At 43.3% G+C, this 20511-nt stretch overlaps 1 protein-coding gene across 1 annotated transcript in view; it reads left to right on the forward strand.

Moving 5' to 3' along the window:
- The first annotated feature begins 306 nt into the window (after nt 1-306).
- The window catches only part of arhgap39 (Rho GTPase activating protein 39), a 77962-nt gene continuing 57757 nt past the window's right edge, over nt 307-20511 (forward strand). The window contains exon 1 of the mRNA XM_058637854.1: nt 307-444. Coding sequence (XP_058493837.1) covers nt 434-444 — 11 coding nt within the window. The 5' untranslated portion in view covers nt 307-433. The remainder of the gene's footprint in view (nt 445-20511) is intronic.

Raw genomic sequence — 20511 nt, forward strand, 5'->3', positions numbered from 1 at the left:
GTTTTATTAGAGTGTAAGTATTGTATCACGTAAATATTTGTTAAGATTTTATGTTTGATATTATCATATATTATGGAATAATAAATATTTGTAGATGACATGTAGATTTTATTAGATAAATACAATTTATATTTGCAAATATGGAGTTTTCAAGCCACCAATTTCATGTTTCATTAGCGTGTAAGTATTGTATCTCATACATATGTGTTAAGATTTTATAAGTAAATTAAAGTTAACGTGGACCCCGCTCAGTCAAAAAAGTGAGGGTCTTTTATTGTGAAGGCAATGACCGGAAGTGGCGTTCGCCATCACCGGTAGCTTCACGCTGGTCTGGCAGCGGGTGACTCGTTGACTGCGGCGACCGCAATTTGGGCAATCATGGGAGACACGCAGTGGGATTTACCGTGAGCGGATTGTCAGCAGCGACGGGAACATGGCCGAGAGGTGAGTGCGACTCCAGCCGCTGAGGCTGCTTCTCCTGCCCGCTGCTGCCTCTCCGGTGTCACCGCGGGAGCAGAGCAGGCAGAGGCAGAGGCAGCGCCGGCTCAGCAGCGAGGCTAACCGCGCTTCTGCTGCTCGCTGTGCCGGAGAAGCTTTTATTTTATTTTTTTTAAATGATTTTTGAAGCTAGCTGCTGTGCTCTGTGTACTCGCTCACGCGCTTGAATAACGTTTATAAAATGAGCAGAAAATGTGTAAGTGTGTGTGTTTGTGGTTGTTGGTTTGGGCGTTTTTTCTCCCCCGGACGTTGGTGAAGGTGGCAGCAGCGGTAGAAGGAGGCTGGAGGAGGAGGAGGAGGAGGAGGAGGATGCTGTTGCACCTGTCGGTCTGAATCTCAGTCTCTTTGCTGGAATGCAGCTATAACCTGCTCGTGTAGCGGGACGGCGATGCTAACAGCGCCGCCTCAGATAAGCCTTTCATCGGCGGACGCTCGGCGCGGCGCGGCCGGTTATCCTCACGCATCCTCGCCTCGCAGCATCTCGTGATGGATGGAGGCGCCTCCCATGAGAGGAGACACTCGAAATGGAGAAGTGTGGAACCATCATCCCGGGTCCACCTCCTCCTCCTCCTCCTCCTCTACCATCTCCGTGTGAACGCACGGCATCGCCTCAAAAGCTCTTCAGCCGTCCGTGAAACCAAATTCCCTTACAAATCCCTCACGTTTACGCTAAAAGTGCTTCCCGGAGAGTCCGCGTTCTTGACATCTCATAACCTGACAGCCATTTTTGAATCAGTAATCCTCCGTGTAAAGTTCGGCTCTAATATCATCCTCCTATGAACACAGTGACCACAAAAATATTCATTTTTAAGAGCTTCACACACACACACACACACACACACACACTGATTGTGGTGCAGGTGCAGGTTCAAACACTTGAGAAGTGCAACTTGTGTTGAACTGAGAGTTTCTCGTGGTTCTACATTTTTAATACTGCAGGACAAAGAGCTGTAAACGTGCAGCTTAACCAAGGAAACAACTTGAGAACGCACTCAAGAGTCAAGTTAACCACTAATAAAAATGAAGAAAAAGAAAGAAGTCTGAATCCGAAACTATATCGACCTAAAGTGAATCTCGAGGCAGAAGCTCAAAATTGAGTCTTAAAGTTAACGGTTGCATAATATAGGGCTTTTTGATGATTTCTGCTGATGGATCGGGCGTTTGGCTGTTCCTGTTATCTCCAGTAGTGAAATTAACATATTTTTTATGTTTTTGTTGCATTGTGGAAAGTTGGAAATATCCAGACTAGATGGATGTTGGAATGTTGTTGAAGGGATTGCATGGATTGCTGTAGTTGGAAATTAGAATTTTCTGAGTAAAGGGGGGCATTCCCTCAACTGGGAAGCCTCCTCAAGTTGGATTATCTAACTTGGAAAGTCAGAGCAACCTCGAGATCGGATTCCAAGAAGGCTGCCACTTGCGCCAGTTGCGATTGTGACTTGGGTCCGATACGATACCGATCACCATAACCTTGAGTATGCACCGATACAGATATCCGTTCAAGACTCAAGTCAACTTAGCTGGTGTTATTACCGTGCTGTAACCAGACATTTCCTCTCATTTAGGCTTTCTGAACGGTATCAGATTTGACTTTTTCAGATTTGGCAAATTACATGTGAAGCCCATGTAGACAAACACGGGTGGAAACCACGGACAAACCCGCTTGGGACCCTGATTGTCAGCCTTAATATCAACTCTTATGGGACCCACATGGACCTGCAGGCTGTAGACAACAGGCGTTCCCCTCCTCTTATTTAAGCTCTGTGGTCGCGGTAGATGAGAATAATGAGATTTTAAAGTGACGTCTCCTCCCTTTAAGGAACACACTGTACAGACAATGGCAGTTTCTCCCCCTTCAGCAAAAACCTGCTCTGAAGACTGGGCCTTTAATAATTGATGGCTGTTAAATGTGTGTTGCAGGTCTTGTTGTTGCCTCATGTAAATCACCGTAGCGCAAGGTTTGCCCTGTGGCCTCTGGAGCTTTAAACACACACACACACACACACACACACACCGGTGTGTTTGCAACAGGCTTATTTCCCTGTATTCCCACTGGTTTGGTGAAAAAGCGCCGTCTTCACAGTCATAATTGATAAGTGATGAGACAGTTGACGATGGCGTCCATACAGAATAATAACTGTGTCTTTACACAAATGTTGTGCTTTTTTTATTAAAAAGAAATTAACTCGTGTAAATTTAAGAGATTTTAAGAAATCAGGGCAGCCAATGGCCGATTATTGATGCCAATTTTCTTTTTTTCCCCTCCATCTGATAAAATATAACTGTGTAATGATAACAAATAATAATAAAAACGACTCACGGCCCTTTTCCACTATGGTCCCAGCTTGCTTTGCCTCGCCACGGCACGGCTTAGGTGGCTTTTCCACTAAAAAAATAGTACCTACTCAATATGGGCGGAGTCATCACCGCACGGATGCATGAAACTGCTGTGACTTCGTTTTCAAACGAGTGATTCGTGACTTGTGAACCATTTGTTTTCAGTGAACTGCTTTACAAGTCACTAGTTTGTTTGTGATGGTGTCGCGTAACGTCACGGCAGTTGTGTAGGATTTGGTCGTTTTGATTTCGAGAAAGAAAAGAAAATCAGGTTTTGCCTGATGGAGACACAGAAGACAATTGAACCCTATTTCAAACTATTGTTTAAAAGTATAAACTAAATATTAAATCCCTGAAACAGGTCATTTCCTTTGTTAAATAACGTCTCTGTGCACTTTAGCAGCGTTAAAGACGTTAAAGTGTCTCACCACTTTTCTCACATGTAATTGGGAAGAACCAGGCCACAAGTAAAAGAGTTCTCTTTCACCAGAATAAAGGGAATGAGCAGATCAGTGTCAAACTCAAATCCGTCACCGTCAACTCAAACATGACGGCCGCACACACACACACACACACACACACACACACACTGCACACGTCTCCATGTCTGGCAGCCAGCTTGACATTTGATCCCAGCTGTTGGGTGGGGCTCCGAGGCTGCGTGTTGTGCCAGTAGCACATGGTTGAAATATTCATATCATCGTGCCGGAGCCATTAAAGCTGCTGCCACATACACTGACGTTGTCTCCAGCATGTTCTGCTGTGCTGGAGGACATAAGGAGGTCAGGTGTTCTTGGTGAGCTTGTGATGAAGGTGGAGGCTTGTTCTCCTCTCAGACCTGGAGTTTGATAGACTGAATTATGATAAACAGAACAGCACTGAATTATTTACCTCGCTGCACGTCTGTCTGGAGACTTCACATGATATGGACGACCAACACTAGACTGTAGCCCCGTTAATAATCAGTTGGGCCGATTAATGGAGCCACTATTTGAGTTTAAAGTCACGAAAACTCAATTTTTTTCTATCCAAAAGCTGCTTTTGTTCATTAGATTTTTGATGACCTCGTTCATGTATTATGTATTCATGTCTTATTTTTTTGAGCATTAAGCATTTATATTTTTATCAGATAGAGGAAAGAAGAAAATCACTGAAATATATGGGCTTAAAAAGATGACATCAATTATCATCTGCCCTGATTTCTAAAAATCGGACTTGGACACAGACCAAACCTAGTTTGACTTCATTTACTCGTGTAAAGGAAGTACCGTGGGACTCTCCAGATGACCAGGAACCTGGGATGGGGCAGGGCTTTGTGCCAAAGAGTCAGCAAAGCCAAACGGACCAAGTTTATACCTGAATAGTGGACAAGCTGGCAGGGCTAAATGTGTGGGGCACACGCCGCAACAAGTCCAGGAAAAACTAAAGAAACTGAAACAGGACTATAAGAAGATTTGAAGACATCTGGGATTTTGAGGAGCAGTGGAAACGCAAACCACTCAGATTACCAGGAATTCTTTCCCCCGGGTAAATACTGTACCTTCCTGGTAATTAAAGTTCCTCCATAAAGGCTCCATTTTGAATACACTGAGATTGGATTATTGTAATAGACATAGCATTTCCATAATATATGCGTTTAAACTTGATTTTTGGAGAGAGTGTCCAACGCTGACAGCTGATTATTTGGTGTAGGACCAGAAATATTTCCGCACGCTGCTTTGTCAAACGCTTTGGTGTCACGATTGTTTACAACGAAACGTACGGTACGTATCAATTTGTAGTCAGAACTTGGAATTTCCAAAGTTAGGGGCTGTTCTTTCAGTAGGATTGCGATCATTGCTAGCTCTGGATATGTCTGCGCGCGTCCATGGGTTTTTCCCTGAACTCTCAAATGGAGTGCGATCAAAACATCACACTTGTCTTTTTCTGATATAGCAAAGATGGCATGGATTGATGCTGACCAAGTTGTGCTCACAGCGCCCTCTGCTGGACATCTTGATATTTACTAGTGGTCGTACGATATGAATTTTTGCTGATGCCGATTTTTAGGAATCAGGGTTAGCCGACGGCCCATATATTTAGCCAATTTTCTTTTTTTTGCTCCATCTGAAATTGAATGCTGCTTATTAAAATAATATTGGCCAGATTAGATCGGTCTACATCCATTGTGGACTATAAATTGAATATGCTTGTTCTTAAAAGGACTTTTGCGTGGACAGATAATTATTTGAGAGTGTGGGTTGCCAGTCTGACCCCCTGTTAAAGGAGGAATTGAAGCTAATTTTCCCCCACAGTATCGAGAGAATTCTACCTTTTATCACGGCTGTCACTTCCATGCCATATTTCAGTCTGTTAAGAACCTTCCTGAGCTGAAGACGCTGCATTATGGTAAGTGTAGGGCAAAAAGCTTGAGCCAGGATCCCGAGCTCACGTCCACTCGTACACGTACAAGTGTACTTGAGCAGAACACGCGGCTAAACTGTTCCTGATGGTCTGAGCAGTGTCGAGTGTGGTAGCCGTCGATCATCAGTGTGACTGGGTTATTAAGAGGCAGTCCGAAAAGCGCTTTGGCTGTAAATGCAGGCCATTTATCACGCGATGTGTTCCTAATTAATCATCAGAGCGGCTTGTCAAGATGTTTGTGAAAAAGAGAGGAAAAACACACTTGAGTTTTTTTTACCTGTTGGCTCAGGGAAAGAAAAACAGCCCAGTCAGTCTCTGTGGATTGAGAAAGAACGATAATAAAAGCACCTGCAGCACTTTACAGAGTCTGCTCACTAATGCACTGTACATGTTGACTTTTCTCTGTCACAGATGCAGCACAGTGTGGACGTCAGTGTGAGTCAGTTCCCCCTCCTGTGTCGGCAGGACAGGTTTCATAAGACCATAGGATGTTACAGAAGTGTAGCGCTGCAACGATTATTCGATTAATCGATGACTAAATTAATCGTCAACTATTTTGTTTTAGCGTTTTTTCTTTTTTTTTTTTACAATTAATCCAAACTTTCTGATTTTCCAGCTTCTTAAATGTGAATATTTTCTGATTTCTTTTTCCTCCATTTGACATTTTTTTTTTTTTTTATTAAAACTGAAAAGACTTTTGAGAACATTAATCTCGGAATGTGAACATTTTCTAATCTCTGAATGTGAACGTTTTCTAATCTCAGAATGCGATCATTTTCTAATTTGGCATGCGAACATTTTCTAATCTCTGAATGCCAACGCAAGCAGCTTCCTCATCGTGCATCTTTACGACAGCACACAGCTGCACATCTGACACACACACACACACACACACACACACACACACACACACACACACACACACGTTTGACATTCATGACTTGAGGGGACATTGCATTGACTTACATTCATTGCCTGGAGACTTACTACAACCTTAACCACAATTACTACTGGCCTAATCCTTACCCTAACCCTAACCTCAACCTAACCTAACATATCTTCACCTTAAAATGTAGTAATTTGCGTTATGCGGACTTGTCAAGTGCCCATAATGTGACTGTGTAAACAGGTTTAGGTCCCCACAACATTAGTAATACCTGGACACAGCAGCTTGACTAATTGTGAGTCGGTCCCTGCTGTCAGTCAGGATGTCAGAGCCTAACATCAGTCACGCCCACTGTCAAAGTGTCAAAGCGACACAGAAATGTGAGAATTCTGCGGGTAAAAAGTGTGCGATCATGATTTTCTTCTTCTTCTTCTTCTTCTTCTTCTTCTGCTGATACTAAATGCTGGTACTTGGCTCCGTCAGTGCCGGGACAAAGAGGTGTAATCACATCCTGACTCTGACTCCCCTGAAGATTCCATATTGATTTTCAAATGTTATCACTCACTCCACAGGGCTTGAACAGCCTTGCTCTCAAATACCTCTCTGATTTACTGACCTGGTTTGTGTGGACTGAGACCCGCTGGTCACTCCCAGGTCAGTGTTTGTGACAATGGGTGAGAATGCTTTTGTTGTTGGAGCCTCCTCACAATGAAAGTCTTTACCCATAGGACAGAGGCACACTAAGATGTGAGCGTCTTTTAAATCTCCTCTGAAAACTGACAGAGAGAGAGAGAGAGAAGAGGGGGAAAAGAATGTGAGAAGAACAGCACTTTGTAGACAAGGAGAACAGCAGAACAGTAAGAACAGCATGTGGCGTCCATCACGCACACACACACACACACACACACACACACGCACGCACATGACTGCTGCTGCTGCTGACGTCTGTGGACACAGTTTTGCTTGTGGCTGCAGTGAAGCCTGTTTGAATTTCAATGTGAGAATGAGAGCGGAGATAGCAGCATATTGACTGACTTTGACAGTGGGTGGGGGGAGAGAGAGAGGGGGAGAGAGGGATTGACAGATGAAGAGATTGAGATAGAGAGCGAGGGAGAGCGAGAGCACTCTTCCCCCTCTAATAGGATTACTGTGTAAAATGTGTATGTCTGAAGGGCCGACTGTGGGGGGCCCCCAGAGGAGAGAGGGAGGTGTGGTAGGGACGAGGATGCCCAGGGAACAGCTGATCTATGTTGGGGGGTGGAATGGCTCAGTGGTTAAGACCACTGTGTGCAAAAGACATCATGGTCGCAAGTTCAACTCCGCCCCTGGCTGATTGTACTCAATTCCCTTGTAAGTCGCTTTGGATAAAAGCATCTGCTAAATGACATGTAATGTAATGAACACAGTTGAAGATAGTTTTTGACTCGTCCTGAGGACAGAGACACATGTCCTGTCTGTCTCTGTCCGTCCTGTGACCACATGTATGAGGAATCAGGAATAGTTGGACCCTCTTTTACAGCTATAACTTAGCTTCTTAGAAGACTTTCCTCAAGGTTTTGAAGTGTTTCTATGTAGAGCATTTATGACGAAAAGGTTCTGGCTCACAATCTCTGTTCCAGTTCATAACAAAGCTGCAGGACGAGGTTGTGGTTTGTGCGGATCCGTCAAGTTCTTCCACACTAAACTACAGAGTCAAACCAGGTCTTTATAGTCATGTTGGAATAGAAAAGGCTCTTCTTCAAACTGTTGGAAGAACAGCATTGTCCTTGTTGAAGATTGTCCTTCACTGGAGATACGAGGCCTAGAAAACCAAAGCCTGATTGAAACACCTGAATCCAGAGAATCCCTGGAGCCTGGCTGGAGGACACCGAGTGTGGAGTATCCGTAGCTTTGCCGGTTCACTTTCACATTAGCTTACTTGGACATTATTTGGTGACTGGAGTCGGGAGCTGACAGCTGAGAGTTTCTCGGTAACGTTTCTCCGGACAGTTTTGTAAACGATGTCTGAAAGCTGATAGACAAGCGTTGGCTCATGTAGCTGAAACAGCCACACTGTGGAAACAGCTGTAGGTTACATAACAGCGCACACTGCACTGGCTGCTGTGTGTGTTGTTTATTTTGTGAATTTGGGGTAAAATACTGATATACAGACGTGTTAGGCGGTAGCACATGGGCTGATGCCCTCTGTCCAGAGGTATTAGAGGCAGAAATGATGCATTGATTGGGCTCACTGCTGTTTTTTTTTTTTTTTTTTAACACCACAGGGGACTCATGTTGTCAGTGAATGGATATTGATTAGTTCAGTGGGGGGTAGGGGTTGGGGCGGGGGATGGATGTGACCTCAGCTACTTCTAACTTCTCTTTCTCTGTATGCAAACCATGCAAAAAGCTCACTGTAGTCTTCATCCTTGAATCTGTTGATTATTTTCTTGTTCTCAAGCATTTGATTGTTAATTTAATGAGTTAAATACTCAGACACACATATTTTGTTTTTGCCACACTATCCCAGAGTTTTGAAACAGATAAAATCGAAAAGTTGCCCCCTCTGTTTTAGTTTTTAAAACCTCCAAGGCTGAAGAAATATGTTTGAATACAATGACAATTTTAATGGTTGCGCCTGATGGCTACGCGGTTGGTATGGTATTATTATTGTTAGGACTGCAACTAATGACTGTTTTCATCATGAATTAATTAATCTGCACATGATTTTCCCCAATGAATCATTCATTGTTTGGACCAAGAAATGTCAGAAAATGTACGATCAGTGTTGCCCAAAACACAAAATGACAGATGTTCACAAAATGTTTTATTTTGTCCACAAACCCAGTTTATTCAGTTTTAATGATTTCTCTTTTATGTGGCGCAAAGACACTACTGTATGTCACGTTAGCTGGTACTTGGCAAGGGAGAACCCAAAATGTCCAGCTGGAAAATATTCACATTTAAGAAGCTAAAACGATCAGAAATCTTGTTTTAATAATGAAAAACGGATAAATCCACTATCAAAATAGTTGACGATTCATTTAGTAATAATAATAATCATATTTGAGCAATTGTTTCAGCCCCAATCACACAGCAATCGCAATTCCCGTCAAAATAATCTCAATTAGACATTGATTCAAAATTGTTCAGCCCGAATGTAAACATGTTCTCAAACCGATTATTCAAATAGTTGGCGATTCATTTAGTTTCAGATTCTAATCCATTCAATTATGAAACACATCCAGCCTAGAAGTGCCACAGGCTGTGTGAAGTAAAGGTATTTTGTGTTTTCTTATGCACAAAATAAATGTTTTTCTCTTGAGTAAATATAAAAGGGAGATGAATGGGAAAAAAAGGAAATTCTGATATTAAATATTAATTTAATGTCAATCGTTTAGAAATGTGGCCATTTATATACAGTGTGTGTGTGTTCGCCAGGATGAATGCATGAATGAAGCGTGAGTCAGTGAAGACTCTGTGCTGTGGAAGGATTTATGGAGCTCTGTGGGGAGGCTGTGAGGGGGGAGTGTGCTCTGAGTTAACAAGCAGGAGACACTTTTAATTAGCCATGCTGCTGCTGAGGAACTAATCAACTTTATACATGGATCACACACACACACACGCGCACACACACACACACACACGGTGGACTCACAATGGCAGCGACAGCTTGTGGAAATAAAACGTCCCTGGCCAGGCTTTGTTGTTGTTGCTGGTGGTGGAGGTGGGAGGTATTGTAGTTTGTTGAAGGCAGCAGAGCGAGACAGGAAGCTGGAGTGGGGACACTTTTGATTTGTACACAATTAACACAACCCCTCCCACCACCACCACCAGCAACACCCATTTCTTTTTATTTAGTAGTCAACCACTGTGCATGACTTAGTTATGACCTCCACCTTCTTCTAGGGCTGGAAGATTTAGGAAACTCTTTCAAAATCGATGGCTGGGCGATAAATAATATAAATAATAAATAATAATCTGGATATTAGGAGTGATGTAGACAATGTGTGGGGATATATAGCTGCACACTGGTGTTTGAGGGTGACAATGCAGCGTAAATACACTCTTATTTAAAGTATCTACTGTTTAGGGATGTCCCGATACAACTTTTTTACTTCTGATATGAGACCGATATTGCAGGTTAGGTTAAAATTTTAACCTTCAACATAAGAACATTCTATTTATTGCCATGTTAATTTCATACAGTCTGTGGTTAATTTCATCAGGAGGAAAGTACCAAGTGCTAATGGGGGTGTTTTCAGAGCACCCGTGTTTCTCAGGTAACAGCGTGTCTTCATTTATTTTTATAATCATGTTAAACGGAGGATATGTACATGTAGTAAATATGGTCAATTTCTGTTATAACACAAACAATTAAGCTTCATACACTGCCTGGCCAAAAAAAAGAGGTCACACACTCTTATATTCTAATCTAATCTAATCTAATATTTGGTTGGACCGCCTCGAGGTTTGATTATGGCACTTATTCGCTGTGGCATTGTTTCAATAAGCTTCTGCAGTGTCACAGGATTAATTTCCGTTCAGTGTTGTTGCATTACTTTTTCACCAAGATCTTGTATTGATGATGGGAGAGTCCGTCCCACAGATTCTCAATGGGGTTAAGGTCTGGACGCTGTGGTGGCCAATCCATAATGATTATCAATGCAACAGCCATCAAAACCAGGAAAGGTCACACAGACATCACAATATCAAAAAACCTCTAAAACCATATCTTGTCTCATCAATTACATTCAAGCATTTAGCAGAGACTTTTATCCAAAGCGACTACATAGAAGTAGTCTAGGAATCCACTGACAGAGGGTGAGAGTGCCGAGGTGGATCCAAGTGCAGGGGAGTAGGTAGGGTAAGTGCGAGAACAGAAGATGCTCTTGGAAGAGCTGGGTTTTCAATATCTTCTTGAAGACAGACAGGGACGCTCCCTGTTCTTGGTAGCTCTGCTCTGAAAGCCTTTTGCATCACGTGAATCTGCGCAATATCATAGCGCTTGATTTACGAAAATATACTATATACTATACTATGTTGATATCAGCGCGATTTCAACTGCTAATCCAAAATACTGAAAACAAGGGGGGTGTTCTCTGAAGACACGCTGTTACCTGTGGAACAGGGGTGCTCTGAAAACACCCCCATTAGCACTTGGTGCGTTCCTCCAGATGAAATCAAATTAACCATAGACTGTATGAAATTAAACGGCAAAAAGTCGATTTATCAGAATTTGAGTATCGACTTTACAGCCCTACCAGCATCAGTGATTTGAATGTGGTAGCCGGTGGAGCTCAATGAACAGAGGGCTGACATGTGGCCTTCTGGGCTGATTGAAGACCAGGCGTGCCGCCATGTTCTGGACCATCTGTAGTGGTTTCACAGCACAGGTCGGGAGGCCTGTTAGCAGGGCCTTGCAAGAAATAAAACGTCTCATGTTATGTTATAGATATAATATCCATATATATTGCCCATATCTAACCTCTCCCATGTTGTGGGGGTTGGGTGGCCTGAAGAACAGCCCCAGTTTGTGACTTCATTGCAGATTATATGGCAGCAGGGACTGGTCCTGTGATGCCGGCCTCTACTTTAATCCCTCAGGGAGGACAGTGTGGTCAGGAGCTGCTGCCGTGTACTAAAGTCCTGACATTCCCCGTATGTGTGAAGGTTCTCTGGAGAATCTCCTGCCTGCTACTCACTAAGCCTTCAAAAAATGTCACGTGAGAAAAACAGCCTGCGAAAAACTGGATAATTTATATATCCTCCAGATACTCCAGAGATTCCCCTGCTGTAGTGAACACATCACACTCCTGATAATCTCCTGAAGCATTTGTCGTATGTGAGCAACAATCCTCCCGAGTGTCAAGCCCCCGGTTTGGGATTATGTTCATTTTTTTTTACAGTCTTTCGTTTGTTTATTTTTGTGGAAACAAGGACTGTCACTTGAATCCATTCAGTGTAATTTCATTCATTCAGCACAAAATAATGAAGAAATGAGGCCACTTCACTTCCTTTGTACAATTACAACGCGTTTTCAGATTTTTGAGCTTCTTAAACATGAATATTGTCTGGTTTCTTTGCTCCGTGGAACAAATAAGTCATTAAAATGGAATCATTTGTGGTTTGTGGATCGTGATTTACAGGTTTTTGAAAAACACTGATCAACATTTTCTGACATTTTCTGGACAAAAATGATTAATCTTGATTAACCGAGAATGAAAATAAACGTTAGTAACTCCTAGTGCCGGTCATCCCAAGCCCCGGATAAACGGGAGGGTTTGCATCCGGAGTGTAAACCTCTGCCAAATCAAATGTTATTATTTTTTACCCACAATCCCTTGAGATTGCAGCTCTTTTCCTCTGCTTAGCTCTAAGTTCAGGGACTTGGTGTCGTGCAGTCTTTCTGTTGTCGCTCTGGTTACTACTGGATCACACCGTCGCCCTGAGCTCAGAGTCTGTATTTACACACACAGAGAGAGTGTAATGATGCAGCATTAAGACTAATTTCACGTCCATCTGTGCATGACAACTGCCGGTGTGTGTGTGTGTGTGTGTGTCTGCGTGTGTGAGACTGACGGCTGTAGTAAAAACTGTTTATGGCATGAATTCAGTTTCCAGACACATCACACGTGTGCTGCACTCGAGGGTCATGAAATTGCGAAGGCCACGGTTGCTAGGAGACCATCTCCCCATGCTTTTGTGTTCGTGAGCCTCTGGCATAAACCACTGCATTACACCTACACACGCACACGTACACACGCGGCTCCAAACAACTCACAGACAACAGAGAGACACACACACAACGGTGTCTTTATTTTACACACACGTTGTGTTTGGTTTCTCTGATGCGTCTGTGGAGTCGTGATTATGTTGGACACGTGTGATGATAGTTGGTCTCTATAAGTCCAGGGGAAAATGTCGTCGAAGTTGTGTTGCTGTGCTGTGATTAATTAGTAAAGAGAGCAGTGTTCAGAATGTACGTCTTTTTCTGTAGAAGAATAAGAGGAAAAGGAAGTCAAGTGCTCGTCTGTGCCACATGACCTTGATAACTGGCACAAGTGCTTCAGACGAAGCTCCATAAATGTGTCCGAGTTCTATTTTCCTTTACTGTTCTGTAACCGTATCTGCATATTATTGAACTGGTCCCTCCCTCTCTCTCTCCTCGGAGCAAATCAATTCAGTGTAGGGCCACAACAACTAATTGTTAATCAATTACAAAGATTGACTGACAAACACTTTGATAATGGGATTTTTCAGCTTCTTCAATGTGAACGTGTTACGGTGTCTTTGTTGCGCTGTGGACGTTGGAGGACGTCAACATTTTGAGGTTTGGGAAACAAACGACGAAATCAGCTCATCGAGAAAATGGACCGTCGATTTTTTTAATTTTTTTATTTCTCATATCCTCTACTTTGACTGTCCACACATTGTAAATATCTGTTATTTTGCCCTATTATTTTAGCATAAAATCTGAATATGACCTCTGAACCTCCTTAAGTTTTTCTACCCATAAAGGTATGTTAGGGTCTGTTTATTTCTTCACAGAACTCAGAACACAATCTGTGACACAGTTGGCGAATTAAATGGCTGTAGCACAAATTACTACTAGTTCTACAGAATCTCCCAGTGATTTGATTCCTCTCTGTCACGGACGCCCTTTTGGCCAACGATAGAATCTGCTAATAAAGGGAACCAATCACAAACGAGTTTTCCCCCCTCTGGTGCACTAGAAGTGGGTTTTACCGCGATGTTACGACAGAGAAGCGACGTCAAGCAGCTTTTGTATACATCCAACATGGCAGCCACTGTCTTTCCAATCGGCTGTTGCTTCCATTTCAAAGCTAGGTAGCCATCACTCCTAGAAGACTACAACAAGCACGTTTGTTGACACTTGTTTCGTCGCTGTGCACATCGTGTCATCCAGATCATTGGTCTGATTGGTTGTAGGTGTATCCAAATGTGTTCAGAGGCATTTTAGACCCACCTCTTGGAAGTGGGAGATGAATACACCCTTTCCAGACTCAATTTATGCTGTGGTTCCATCATGGTACGGTTTGGTTTGGGTACAGAAACGGTACAGTTTGGAATGGCCAGGCTTGCATTTCGACTGGAGAACATTACCTGTACTTGGTAGGCCGGGTTTGGGGCTGTGTGACGTACCGGTGCGACGACAACGAACAGTGACAACGAACACAACAGACAACGGATGGAGTTTTTGACCTTTTGCCTCAACAAGACGCCAAGAATAGACTCGAGTGACATTTTTCTGTTGCCAAACCAGCCAGTCTAGCTCCACCCTGACTGTACCATACCATTTCACTCTGGTACCCCAAGGGAAGGGTGCCAAAATGGTTGGGGCTGGTTATTTTTGTACTATTCCCAATGGAAACTCAAACAAATGCGTACCATACTGTAGCAAGCTGAAGCTGTTTGCATAGTGTGGTAGATCCTGAACATTAAAAATATTTTATGACACTTCGAGTCATATTTAAACTGCACTGAATGAAGGGCAGGGACGTCATTGTTTGCTGGACGGGTCAAGACACAAAACAGCAGGATTTTAGAGCTAAAGCTCGCACACCTGGTAACGCTACGGGGACGAGCTGCGTCTGCCTCCGGTGCTCCAACACCCCGCTGCTCCTTCTGTTGCTGCTGCAGCTATTTTTAGTGTGTGGGTGTAGAGAGGTCCACATCACCCCACCAGATCGTGGACGCCACTCTGCAGAGACTACGGCTCCACCACCACTGGTGCAGGAACACACACACACACACACACACACACACACACAGAGAGCAGTACATCAGAGTGAGTGAGAGTGGGGGTGGTGATGAAGAATGAAAGCTGATGAATTGAGACAAAATAGCAACACTTAAGAAATCCTCCTGACAACAGCTTCAATTCAAGCAGAACATTCATGGAGCCAATCTCAGATGACACTGAGGCGGAGGCAGGGAACAACCTGACAGTTTATCACCGAAACAATCGAAGGAGCCCATGTTTGGCATTTTTTATTGCCATCGACTAGAGCTGAGACAATTACTTGATTATTAATAGATTACGAAATGAAGCGTCAACTATTTTGATAAGCGATGAATCGGTTTGACGCTTTTTTCATGATTAAAAACGTCTTAAATGTGAATATTTTCTTCATTTCTTTTCTCCACATAAACAAAGAAATCATTAGAAGTGAATCGTTTTGGTTTGTGGACAAAAACAAGACATTCGACATCATCATTTCTGGGTTTCACCATCACTGATCACATTTTATGGACCAAACGATTACTCGTGAAAATAATCGTCAGTCGCAGCGCTAGCGTCGACCAATTATTACACGTCACACTCTCGTGCAAACTCTCGCGAATGACGTAGGGTAAACAAACGCGAACAACAAACCTGCTCTGAGAAATCAGAGAAGAAAAGACGAGTGAAGTCATGGAGGCGTCGACATTTGGCATCGTTGTTCAGATATTCCAGCTACTTCCTGTCGTCTTCTGATGCTGTGTCCTGTGTCCCACCTCCTTTTTAGCACGTTGGCTGTTGGCTGTGTGTGTTTGCAGTTGGGTCAGTGACTAACTGCTGCCGACTGTCCCCAACTAGTGTGTAAAAATCTTGTAGTGTGTCCCCAGCCTATATTTTCAGATTTTTTTTTTTTACTCCATATAACAAAGAAATAATTGAAATTAAAAGAAATCATTGAAATTTAATAATTTTGGTTTGTAGATAAAAGAAGACGCCTGAGAACGTCATCATTTTCTGACATTTTCTGGACCAAAAAATGAATCTGAATGGAGAAAAAATTCTGCAGATTGTCACATTAATCTTTAGTTGTAGCTTTAGTTTACAATAATCAAATATTTGACGAGTGATACGACTGAAAAATTTACTACAAACAAAGTGGAGTAGGCGTGAGCCAAAATATCAAATTTCGTGATTAAAATATCGTCCTTCCTTGTTACAATGCGATAATCGATACGGCTAAATATCGATATTTTAATTAACAAATGAAGGCACTCTAAATTAAACCGTCACTACTTCATGTCAGATGAACGAGGGGGGAAACTTGGGGTGGAAGTGACCTGGCTGAAGAACAGTTCATGACCTTTGACCTTTCTCTATGTTGTGAATAAACAGAGAAACTGCACTTTTAACGTTAACATTTTTGTTTTCTTCAGTTAGACCTATATCGTGATGTAAATCGTGCTATTATTGGTATCGTGGACCATGTGTCGCGTATCGTGAGTGGATCCTGTGACTCCCACGCCCCGAGGGAAAAAGGTGTAGGAGGAGCTGTCTTCCCTGTCTTTCCTCGTGCCATTAGCAGCCGACTAATCAAGAAAATGATTGACTGATTTGTCGACTACCAACACAAGCTCTGTTTGCAGCCCTGACTGAAAATGGTTAATGAAGAGCTCGAGTACATGATGCAGAATTGAATCTGCTGACATCACATCAGTATGTCACTGTCTTCTCTGTGTCCCCCCCGCTGAGGAGGACATTAGTGTTGGACCACATAATGATGTTGTCATGTGTGACCTCCAGTAATCACACACTCCAGAGACATTCCCACTGTGTCCGTCCTCAGGGGGGAGGGAGGGAGGAGGGAGAAGGGAGGGAGGGGGCAGGGACTGAGCCTGTGGTGCTTGTTTTAATTCTCTGGATTTTCACAGCTGACGGCCACACAGGGAATACTTAGCAGCCTAATGTGACGAGGACGAGGGGAGGGAAGAAAAAGATGAAGAGTTCGCTCATGGCGTATTTCCACCGACTCTACTCGCCTCGCTGCGCCATGCCACGGTTTAAGTAGCATTTCCACTAGCATAGTACCTGGTTTTCTATTTTAGGTTCCAAAAGCGTGCTGAGTAGGTACTATGCGATGATTGTTCAGACTGCCGACCACTGACTGGCCAGAGTGCCGTCACAGGAAGAGACGTCCCACACAGAAATCAAGCCGAACAGCGCCGAACTGTGGATCAGTTAAAACTACTTAACAATCCTTAAAACGTGGGTTCATCTCCAACAACTACAGGAGTCTGGTGTAAAGTCACTAGTCACTCGTGTGTAACTCGTGTTTCACGCAACCTAAACTGTGCCGCATCGTGCCGAGGCGAGGCGAGTAGAGCCGTTGGAAGTATGTCCTGAGAGTCCCGGGTGGAAAGAAGGTGAGCGGGGCGTGTTGTAGCATGTGACACAGGGACAGAGTCAAGATGTCTCCGAGTTGCCGGTGTCAGCTTCCTGTCTCTCTGCAGTGGAGTGGGACAGCTGCTGTCCTCAGTGTCACACAAGTGTGTGTGTGTGTGTGTGAACTGAGCAGCACAGAATCTCCACAATGATGTGTTCACACACACACACAACAACAGTCGTGCATCAAATAAGCCAAAAGAAAAATAATCAGGATAACACTAAATCTCTGACCACGAGCAAACTGAATGTTGGTCCTCGAGGTGTGGAGGGAAATCTGAGAGACAGGAATCCACGGCAACGTCTTCGATTACAAGCCGCGCGTAGTGTTTCAGGAAAACCCGATTCACACAGTCACAGAGTGAAGAGGAGGACACGTCAGGGAGCGCACGGTCTTCTATGATAGAGTGAGAGTTCATCAGATAATGGGCCTTTATTTTGGAAAGGAAAACAAAGAGATGCAGTTATAAACATGGTATCATGGCCCATGTGTCGCGTATCGTATTGTAAGTGAGTGATTCCCATGCCCCAGGATCTTTGACAGTGATGTCTCACTCTGTCGGATTTGTTGGAACTCCAGAAACCCTCAGTAAAACGTTTGTTGACAAAAGATGCTCCCACACACACACACACACACATCTGTGTTCACTCGTACATGTGTGACACTGCTGCTCGGTCGAGGTCTGCGGTTTTGAGACGAGTGTGTGTGTGTGTGTTTGTTTTATGGAGCTCTGGAGCCACGTGTGCTGCGGCTGCTTTGGTTTGATGGAGAACGTCTCGAGCGGCTCCTGGAGGCATCAGGTGTCAGGTCAGCGCTGATTTACACGAGGTTTCAGACGTGATTACCAGACGTGTGTGTATGTGTGTGTTTAACATAAGGAGGCTTGAAATTGGACAGAGCGGCTATAAATGTTTCATTAGATCCATTCACTTTATTAGTGTGTGTGTGTTCTTGTATTTGTTAGCTCCGTCTGACGTTTTTCTGCCATAAACACTGACCTTGACGGGACCAGTTGGACCTCATGGAGACCAAAAACCTGGTCCTACTTTCTGAGGAGCTGGTTATGTTAGGTTAAGGTTAAGTGTTTGTTAAGTCAATGAGAGTCCTTGAGAGGACAGCTGTGTGGACATCTGTGTGTGTGTGAGATAGAGCAGTGGGTGTGGTGCTGTTCTGCTGCACCGTCGTGATGAGAAGGTTCTGTGATGTTCCATCACTCTGCCTGTTTTAAAGTGCCATTCACCACGTTCTGCTCCTGCTCCCATAATTCTCTCTGTCTCTGTGCTGCAGTCTCTGTGTGTGTGTGTGTGTGCAGACCCTGTTAAAGAGAACTCTTCACATTTTAAAACCTCACTATTTATTTGTGTATAGTAATGGCTGCATTGGTTATTAAATGAACTACTTTGATCATCGGGCTGAATGCATTTTTTAATAATTACAATAAGCTTCCTGTTTTTTCAGCTCCTTAAATGAGAACGTTTTCTCATTTTTCTTTTTTTCTCAAAAAGGTCACGAAAATAACCGACAGATTGATCAATTATGACAATAATAATCGTTAGTTGCAGCTAGGACTTGTTTTCCTGATTAATTCATCAATTCAAATGTCAAAATGATTCAGTTTTAATGATTTCTTTTGCTCCGTAAAGCAAAGAAATCAGTGAGGATATTTTCTCGACTTCCTTGTGGAACCAAAAAAGAATGACAGTAAAGTCACTGAATCTGTTTTTACAGGAAAAACCCGGAACTCTTCAGCTTTAAGAGGCACTTTCTCCTCACAACTGCTCATGTTAACTTAGCCTCTCGCTCTCTGCTGTGCTGATTTAAAGGCACATGCTACATCTGTCACTTATAGTTATACTGTACTCAGCACTTCCTGCGTGTTTCAAATGAATCCCTCATGCTTCTAACGCCCCGGAGTGTAAAGGGTGACGGCTGTCACATGACAGGAAAAAAAACAACAACACAACAACTGTGTGTTGAAGTCGTCAGAAAGCGTCGAGTCAGCAGCGACTGCAGCGCTGCTGCAGACACACTCACACACGACCAATGACGTCGTTCGTTTGTAAAGCTGCGGCTTTTTGATTCATTTCATTATCGATTCATCTCTGCATTATTTTCTTTAGTTGTTTGGTCCGTGAAGATGTTTGATCTGTGTTTCTCAAATATCTTGTTTTGTGGGCGGAGTCATCACTGCACGGCTGCATGAAACCGCCATGACTTTGTTTTCAGACGAGTGACGAGTGACTTGCAAAGCAGTTGTTGTTCATTAGAATCATCCATCCATTACCTACCACTTTAAATATTGCGATTTTAGACCGAGGCGAGTGAAGTCGGGTTTGTTCATGTGGAGGAGGTTGTTGATGGCTTTGAAAGTCAAAAGCAGAATCTTGTACGTCGTCAAAACTGGAGCCCTGTCATCATATTTAATAATTGCTGTGCTAATGTCATGAGCTGCTAGTGTGTGTGTCATCACAGAAATGACTCTGTGACAGTAAACTGTGTGTGACACAGTGTGGTTGTGTGTTAGCTTCCTGCAGCCAACCAGCTGGTTGAGCAGGGGGGGGAGGCGGGGAGCAGGTGGTCTGATAGGAGGGGGAATCGCACCTCCACAGCCCCGGGGCTGCTGTGTGTGTGTGGAGTGAGGCTAGCGTTGCAAATGTTGTGAGTTTTGGTATGTGGTGTGTGTGTGTGTGTGTGTGTGTGTGTGTGCGCATGTCAGTGTCTGTGTTCCTCTGACAGCTGTGTGTGCCTGAGGGGGAAGGAAGGAAGGAAGCAAGAAAAGGAAGGAAAGTGGAGGATGAGGAGGACACTTAGATATTTTCATGTAACACTGAAACCATCCACATCCAGCTTCCATCCCTGCCGTGTTAGAATAGATGACACACACGTTAACCGTAACATAATCGAACCACAATTCAAATCTTACAAACACTCACACTGAGCCACAGCCAAAATATACCGGGATATCATTTTTAATCCAACTAGCACATACATGAAGAGTAACAATGATACTATTAATATTATTAGCTAATATTAATATTCATTATTAAAAAATATATTATTGATTTCCATCTGCTATTCATCGGATAAAACTGTAAAATCCAAACATCCTGACAGTAAAAATGTGTAATTAACAGTATTTCTGCTTCTTTCTTCTTTATTTGTTATTGGGATCATTAGGTTATTATTTGGTCTCCTCTGTTGTTAAATTACCGTCATATTTTT

Source organism: Solea solea, chromosome 9 (genome assembly GCF_958295425.1).
Source record: "Solea solea chromosome 9, fSolSol10.1, whole genome shotgun sequence".
Lineage (NCBI taxonomy): Eukaryota > Metazoa > Chordata > Actinopteri > Pleuronectiformes > Soleidae > Solea > Solea solea.